Source organism: Beta vulgaris, chromosome 5 (genome assembly GCF_026745355.1).
Source record: "Beta vulgaris subsp. vulgaris cultivar EL10 chromosome 5, EL10.2, whole genome shotgun sequence".
In the NCBI taxonomy this organism is placed as follows: Eukaryota; Viridiplantae; Streptophyta; class Magnoliopsida; order Caryophyllales; family Amaranthaceae; genus Beta; species Beta vulgaris.
Window position 1 is genome coordinate 39,328,127 of NC_079206.1, and position 8,830 is coordinate 39,336,956.

At 34.3% G+C, this 8,830-nt stretch overlaps 1 protein-coding gene across 1 annotated transcript; it reads left to right on the forward strand.

Annotated features, from left to right (window-relative positions):
- Positions 1-2,903: 2,903 nt before the first annotated feature.
- On the forward strand, positions 2,904-8,065 carry LOC104893663 (adenosine kinase 2). The gene is made up of 12 exons (XM_010679793.4): positions 2,904-3,121; positions 3,475-3,528; positions 4,263-4,309; positions 4,414-4,445; positions 4,534-4,635; positions 4,746-4,813; positions 6,729-6,805; positions 6,899-6,996; positions 7,076-7,146; positions 7,238-7,304; positions 7,386-7,569; positions 7,673-8,065. Exons 1-12 carry the CDS (start codon positions 3,039-3,041, stop codon positions 7,813-7,815), a joined length of 1,026 nt encoding a protein of 341 aa, XP_010678095.1. The 5' UTR covers positions 2,904-3,038; the 3' UTR covers positions 7,816-8,065.
- Positions 8,066-8,830: the final 765 nt, after the last annotated feature.

Genomic DNA, 8,830 nt, shown 5'->3' on the forward strand with positions numbered 1-8,830 from the left:
TCATTATCACAAGTTCTTATTTTCATAATAATAATAATAATAATAATAATAATAATAATAATAATAATAATAATAATAATAATAATAATAATAATAACAACAACAACAATAATATCGTAATAATAATATTAATAGTAGTAGTAGTAGTAGTAGTAGTAATAATAATAATAATAATAATAATAATAATAATAATAATAATAATAATAATAATAATAATAATAATAATAATAACAACATTATTAAACGACATTAAACGATTTTAAAACATCTTTGTCATATCGTACATCGTCCATAGTCATGATTCATAATCGAAATTCATAATCGTTGTCCATTTTGTCATTCGTATTCATAATCCACATTAAATTGATAACTCATAATTATAGTCCGTACTTATAAATTTTATAAGCACATAATAATCACGTAATCAATTCGTTTTACACTAGCGGGATCTATGTTTAGATGAACATCGGAGATTACCTCGTGACGCGTGCCCAAAGTTAAGTTCACGAACGTATTAGCGCTCTTGATAATCCTCGTCTACGAAATCGGAGTCTACAATAGATATTAACGAGATCTAAGTTAGTTCCTAAATAACCCCTTTTTATAAAATAAACAGTTTAAATAATTCAAATAACTTTAAGAAATTCTTAATGAACTTAAGAGAGTTTATAAATCAAAGTTTATAGTGTTCACACTATATATGAAATCATTTTAAATATTCACAAAAACTACTTCAACTTAATTTTTATTAACTTGAATAATTATTCAAACCTGAAAAACTAACTCTATTGTACTCCTTGTTTTATTTTAGAAAATTAAGAAACATTTTCAAGTTATAAAAGATTAAGTGAAACTAAAATATACTAATTTAATTAAGTAAGCTAGTTTAGGAGAGTTATGGGTTCTAGTTTTTAAATATAAAAGTAAACAAATTAAAACTAATTAAACAAAAAAAAAAGGACAAGGAGAATTAAAAGAGGAGTCCAGTTTCTCAAATTGAGAAACGAGGCAAGGAGGGACGACAGAAGGAAGAACAGGAGAGGCGAAACACGGGGGGTGGAGGTGCTCAAGTGTTGGCGGGTTTTTGGCCGGCACACGGCCGGAGAGCACTGCGAAGGAGGCAGACGCGACGCAGCAAAGGCTGCTCGAAGGAAAGGAGGGCTACAAATTGGGTTCTAGAGTTGGCGGTTTCTGTCTGCCGCGGTGGGTGGCGCGAGTCAAGTGGTTCGAGGGTGGTGGTTAGGCGGTTTTGTTGTGGTGGTTCAAAGGTGGTTCGGTGGTGGAGATAAGCAGAGGAGTTAATGTTTTAATGGTGGATTGAAAATTTTATTTTTATCTTTTTAAAACAAAATTCAGAAATTAAAGAGAGAGAGAAATGAATTGAAGCAAACCCTTTTAGATTGTTTGCTTGAGGAATTTAGTGAGTGGAGTTCAGTATTTATAGTAGAGGTTGGTCAGAAATTGGAGCTTGGTTAAGGCCATTACTGGTGGATGTGAGAGGTGAGAATTTACCCCTAAATCTGATATTGTGGTTGGGAAAATTAAATTTTCTACTGACAAAAGTTGTGAATTGATGACCAATTTAACTCATTTACTGCTGAATCAGAAGAAGAGGAAGGAGGGAGGAAGGTGGTGAAAACTGTTTTCACCCTTCTTTTCTTTTATTTTACCTTTTCTTTTGGGCTAAAAAAAAGTACATGGATAATGACTTGTATTTGGGCTTTGGATTGCTAATAATGGATTGACAACTTATACAAAAATACCCACAACCAAAGATAAAGGGTTTAACTAATTAGAAATAATGAAATGAATAATAAAACAAGTGAATAATTTATTTTAAACTTGTTAAATAAATCAAAACTAAATGAAATCATTATTTTAATAAACATAGTTATCAAATAAAATCTCATCATCATAAAATAATTTTAAGTGGAAATAATAAAATAATCTTTAAAAATTCAGGATATTACATAAATACTCAATCAACATAAATCACGACGTCTTAGCATTTTACAAAGAATTTTCGGCCACAATACAATGACATGCCACGTGGACATCAAATTTGAGAGTCCTTAATTTGTGAAGCTATATTGCTCGGTGAACATGAGCTTGCCACGTAGGATTTAGGATTTTACTTAAGATAATAGTATAGATAGATTCTTGACTTGAATGATGATTGATGGGAACTAGTTATTAGGCCCGGGCTATGCACTGGGTAAGAAAAAATTTCATTTATTAATATAATATTTTATGATAATAACACTAAATAAACCTTAGCCTAGTGGTTAAGACTTTAGTATATGTATTTGAGGTCTCGGGATCAAACCTTATACTACGCAATTTCTAAGGCCTTGTTTGGTTGTAAATAGGAAGTCATACTTCATAGGAAGTTATTTTTTCCATGTATTTGAAATTCCTAGGAAGTGTAAAATTGTGTTTAGTTGATAATGGGAAGTAGAATTTCCTATGAGAAACTCTACTTACCTAGGGGGACCTAGGTAAGTAACTTCCTCTATTTTGGAGGAAGTAGAACCTCCTAGGAAGTGCAAATTCCCATGGTTTTGCCAACCAAACAACTTCATATAATTCTACTTCCTAGGAATTTGCACTTCCCATGATTTATTTTGTCAACCAAACAAGACTTAAATTTTTTTATTTTACGTTGATCACATGAACTAAAACTCTATATGGAGAGCGCCTCATGACACAGTTTCATGTTTGTGCACGTCTTTTAATATATTTGTATAGATATTAATACACCATTCAACAATATCTTTCCCCTCATCCACGTGGACCACGTCCAGAAAAAAAAAAAAAAAAAAACTGTTTCTGTTGTACGCAGGCCCAAAAAGTAGAGTGGGTTGGTGGAGTGACTGATATTTCTGCCCAAGGCCGCTGGCCTCGTCTATAAAATCTCTCCCAACTCCTAGATCTGAATCTGCGCTTCACACTATCATTCACTCATTCTCTCTATTCTCTACTTACTGCATTTCTTCATCTTCCATTCTTTCTCCTAAGTCCTAATCTAATCTCATTCAATGGAGTCTGAAGGAATCCTTTTGGGTATGGGAAATCCTCTTTTAGATATCTCAGCTGTCGTCGATGATGAATTCTTGCACAAGTAAGTCCGTCTTTTCATTCGATTAATTAATAATTGTACCATATCAACTCTTAATATTACGTATGTGTAACGATAATTATAATCACGTGTGATCTTCCTGTTCTTCTGTGTTTTCATTAAATTTTACTTTTTTTTACTAGTGCATAAACTTTTTTTTGGATTGAGTATCACAATCGGAGATTTGGATCATGTTAAAGGAAATGATTGAAACAACTCTTAATCATTTCATGTTTGGTTGTATTTGATAAAGTTGTTAATGGATCCGTGAATGTGTGATTCATCTGTTGTCGGTAGTTTTGAAATGGTGTTTGCTTATTTATTCATCTGATATTTTTCCTGAAATTCTGATGCAGATATGATATCAAATTGAACAATGCCATTCTCGCTGAGGAGAAACACTTGCCTATGTAAGTCAGCTATATATCTTGATGTAAGATGAAAGTAGATAGTTTTGTTACTAACTTTGATGAATAAACTTTGCAAATCAAGTAGCATTTTGATAATAAAGACCTAGATAATATGTAGTTGAAATGATTGAATATCCAATTTACAATTTAGTAATTCTTCTTTCTTTTTGTTGATTCCAGTAGTGCATATGTATAGTCTTAGTTGCTTAAATACAAGTACAAGTGTGATAGACTCAGTAGCCCTCATGATACGAGACCCTTGAGTTGATAAACTTGGTAGCCCTTATGCTATGAGACCCTTGCGTTGATGAGTCTAAATTAGATCATTTAGGGAAAATTCTTCAAGTCGTCATCCTTGTGCATTTGGCAAGTTCTGATGATTTAATGTTTCAGCATATGATATATTTCCTGTGTTCTTTATTAATTGCAACATGTTGGGGTAAAGAAGGGAGGAAGTATGAGTATGTGAGGGTCAGTCGAGTCGAGAGTTACCTTTATGTATTTTTTAACAATGGTGGGAATGTGGGATTAGAGCAGACATTCCATCTGACTTTGCCTTTCCTATAGAAGTTTTCAGTTGTACGTGTCTTCTTTTTCTCATTTGGGTTGTCGGCAGTCTTTGTAATCTGAGAAGCTAAATAGCAATACTTTGTATTTGCTAGATCTGCTTTACAAACTTTCACTGCTATGACACTGTTATAAATACTAGTATTTAAACTTTGAACCGTTTTTAGGTATGGAGAGATGGACGATAAATTCAAGGTGGAATTCATTGCAGGAGGTAATGTGCAATGATATGATAAATAGGATTTATTTTGGAAAGTATTGGTAAATTCTTTTGAGCTAATAATTCGGTACTAATTGTTTGTTTGTTATTTATGACAGGTGCTACTCAAAATTCAATAAGGGTTGCCCAGGTATAGCCTGAGATCTTTTTTGACGAAAGGCCCGTCCAATCTCTCTGCTCTTGTTATAACTAAATAATTGTCTGATGTTTTCCTCTAGTGGATGCTCCAAAAACCTGGTGCTACTAGTTATATAGGCTGCATTGGCAAAGACAAGTTTGCTGAGGAAATGAAGCGTGATGCGAAAGATGCTGGTGTAAATGTAGGTTATTCTTGTATACTGCTTTTGTTGTGTTTCTATGAGGTTCATACATTTGGTCAGAAGTAAATGTCATCTGCGTTTCTTTGACATGTATGCTTTTCGTTTGTCAGGTTCAATATTATGAGCATGAGTCTGCACCTACCGGTACTTGTGCTGTTTGTATTGTTGGTGGGGAAAGGTCAGTCTAAACCTTGACCATTTTGTTTTTCGTTCAAGTGCTTATCTTCTTCTGTTGGCTCGTAATGAGTTGCATCTGGGTTCCTTGAATTTTACCCCTCGTTACATTAATTTATCTATCTAATGCATTCTTGAAGCAAACCAAACCAAACAAGCTGTCCCTTTTTTCTAGTAGGTGGAAACTAGGTTGTCTCCATGCATCTATGATGATTAAGTAATGCATTCTTATGGTGATTAGGTTATGTCATTGTTGAGATTTCCAATCCTTTTATGTCCAAGTAATTGTTTTCATCTGTCATGGACTCTTGCACTATGAGGGTTGTTGTCTCCTTGACAAGGCTTGTATGGATCGATGTAGGAATTCTTGCTTTCCTTTTTCTTCCATTTTATGATTGTTTGAATCTTGAAGATTTGATGGGGCATTTAGTGCAGCTTATAATTTGATTCTGATTGATCCATTTTGAGAAATTAACTATAAAAAAGTGTCAACTATCTTAAACCCATGATAAAGTAACTATTGCCTACGAAGCACGGGTACGCCTCTGGGCGCCGAATCGTGTACCCGGTGGATACAATGAGGATTCGTCCGCAAAACAAACTCAAAAATCTTGGTACATTGGATAATCTTGGGTACAGTTAGGAGGAATTTGGGTATTTTAATTGGCGACTATAAAAAAAATCAATAAATTTTACAAAATTTAGATTAACTGCATTCAATATAAATTCAAGACACATAAGAACCCGAACCGAATTTCGGCTCGTGACTAATCCATAAATCCCGATCTTGGGTACGATTGGGGCACGTGAGAGATGTACCCAGCAGCTCTGCTTTTCGTTGCCATGCTAGACTTTTTCTTCTTTCTCATCTTCACCGGCGATCTCTTGTGAAAGGCACGTGAAAGTGTGAAGAGGTAGTGGTGGAGTGGTTTACATATTTCCAACAAATTTTTCTTAGAAAATTATTTAAATGACAGTTGTCCAACAAAGGCACCGCACTACTTTGTCTTTCTCTAAATTATCCTTCTTTTTTTTAATCTTTATAACCCTATATTATCTTTATATTCTAAGAAGGAAAGGTTATTCTTTATGTATATATATATCTTATAATATTTTTGTACAAAAATTAAATGGGGAATTTATGTAGCAAATTTAACCTAATATTTTTCATATAAATATGTTATATATTTTTTTTACCGAATCCAAGCCGTACTCATTTTCGAGAATTATGATTTTGTCGTTCTCCTGACCCCGTACCCGTATCCGTCCCCGTATCATATAAGTGCTACCTAGATTATTGCTGTACTCGTGCATGATTTGGAGTGGTGGCCATGTTTGATTCACATGTAAATATAATAGACATTATTTATGCTTTTGTAAGCATGTTGTCTTGTTAGCTTTGGCTTCTCATGCAAATGTTGTCACCCTGCTACATGTACTATGAGAAAGTCGTCACGTCTATGTGTGAGACATGAGACTAGCTTCCAACACCTCAAATTGGTACCAAAGGCTCTTGCAATTGGTAGCCAGAAAAAAATGGTACTACAAATTTTTTTATTGTACTCCTTTTTGGTAGTGCATTTGATATCAATTCGGGGTGTTAGATGCGAATCTGGCATCTCACAGGTAGACGTGAACTCACATTTCACGGATAGACATCTATCCAACCTTGATATACTATAATGAAATGTGAATATAAGCAGTGTACGTTAGCTAATTTAGCTGATATGGTCTTGTGTTCAGACTGATGTGTATCATAAAGACTGTTGAAGTTGGTGTATCAAATTTGTATCATTAAATTAGGGTTCTACGTTGCGGAACTTAATTAATTCTTGCTTTTGATGTGCTTCTAAATTTGGTTTTAGAAATTTCTACCAATCTCTTGGTGGTTGACTGTAAAGGTTGTTCCTCGTATGCAGGTCATTAGTTGCGAATCTGTCTGCTGCAAACTGCTACAAGGTTGACCATCTAAAGAAACCTGAAAACTGGGCATTGGGTATTACTTCCTTCTTTTCTGCATGTCAATTTTTCTTGTCCTTAATTTTATTATAAAGTGAAGCTGACTTGTTTGTACGATTGAATTTGATAGTTGAAAAGGCCAAGTACTACTACATTGCTGGATTTTTCCTTACTGTGTCTCCGGAGTCCATTCAACTTGTGGCTGAACATGCAGCTGCCAATGACAAGGTAATCTTGGCATCCGCTATAATATTTCCTTTGGTTTCTGAATAGCTTCTAATTGTGGACTTTTATGCTTTATGTGCAGTGTTTCATGATGAATCTCTCTGCTCCATTCATTTGTGAATTCTTCAAAGATCCACAGGAGAAAGCTTTGCCGTAAGTCTTTCTCTTTCATTCCTGCTTCATTATAGAATTACCTTGGAACAGCTAAGCACAGATTACTTATAGAACTTATCATCTGCTTCAGATACATGGATTATGTTTTTGGCAACGAAACAGAAGCAAGAGCCTTCTCAAAAGCTCATGGCTGGGAGGTAAAATTTGCTTTCTATGTTAGCTTTGACACTGGTGCAACTTGTAGCTCATATATCTGAGTAGCCTCTTTCCTATCACAGACTGACAATGTGGAAGAGATTGCCATAAAGATTTCCCGGTGGCCTAAGGCATCAGGAACACACAAGAGAATAACTGTGATTACTCAGGGTGCTGACCCTGTTGTTGTTGCCGAAGATGGCAAAGTGAAGACATTCTCTGTACCATTGTTGCCTAAAGAAAAGTTGGTTGATACTAATGGAGCAGGTCTGCTTTTGTAACTTGGATGCAGGATGAATTTGGCATATTTTTGTCAACTGTGCTAAATCTTCATCTTAGATTTTCGTGACATACTTTCTTGTTCGTGCAGGTGATGCTTTTGTAGGAGGATTTTTGTCCCAGTTAATTCAAGGGAAACCTATTGAGGAATGTGTAAGGGCTGGTAACTATGCTGCAACTGCTGTAATCCAAAGGTCAGGATGCACATACCCAGAGAAGCCCGAGTTCAAGTGATTGTCAGTTTTGTCGTACTCGCAGTACATTATTTGTTATTCTCATTTTTGTAGTTTGATATGTTGGTGTTCAAGTGTTATTGTTGGTTAATCCTGATCACTCAGCTTCTTTTCACCTGAAGCATATGATTATATATATCATTGCTGTGCGGGTTTATGATATTGCTATGTTATTAAGAATCTTACAGACGGATATTGATATTCCACAAAATAAATACAGTTTAAAATTGCCGCTGCAAAGTTCTTTAGAAGTATGTTCTGTAAATTTCTAAAGAGCATTATCTTTAAGAGAAACTATTGGCGCATACCCGGTATGGGCCAATAGTGTCCATACTGGGGTATGTTAGTAATTTTGCCAGGAAAAGACAAAAAAAGTTGACTTATTGCCAATTTAGACAACTCTGATCATGTAGGAGAGAAATCAAATCAACTATTATATGAATCAGATCAACTACGATGTGTCGATGTTAATCAGTTCAACTATAATAATCAGATCATGAATGTATGTAAGTAAAAACCAAAAAAAAAATATAAAAAAAAAATAAAAGAAAAAACAAAAAGAAAAAGAAAAGGTTGTATTTATTTATAACTTTGCCACGAATACCGGGTATGTGCTTATCAGTGCTCTTATCTTTAATGCCTGATGAGAATCAATCTTAATCTTAAACGGGAAAAAATCTACCAGAATATTTGAATGTGTAGCTGGTGGCGCAAAGAAATGAAAAATAATAATATGTTGCTGCATATTTATAGCAACAAAAGGCCTGAATGTGGTATGTTTTGTCAAAGGGGCTTAACACCATATGTTTTGCCAACTCAACAATGTCTTTTCTTTTTCATCTGTTTTGTTAAAATCAGAAATATTTTTGACAAATACCGAAAATGATTATGTAAATTCCCAAAAAAATAACATATATTTATTAAAATTTGATATATTCATATATTGGGTATTTTTGTTCTCTCTCCTCTTTTCTCTCTCCTTCCCTCCTAAACCAAACCCCTCCTCTCTCTCTCCT

Coding starts and splice junctions, on each gene's coding strand:
- LOC104893663 (XM_010679793.4), top strand. CDS start 3,039: ATGGAGTCTGAAGGAATCCTTTTGGGTATGGGAAATCCTCTTTTAGAT. Junction 4,310..4,413: donor GGTGGAATTCATTGCAGGAG/GTAATGTGCAAT, acceptor TATTTATGACAG/GTGCTACTCAAAATTCAATA. Junction 4,446..4,533: donor ATTCAATAAGGGTTGCCCAG/GTATAGCCTGAG, acceptor GTTTTCCTCTAG/TGGATGCTCCAAAAACCTGG.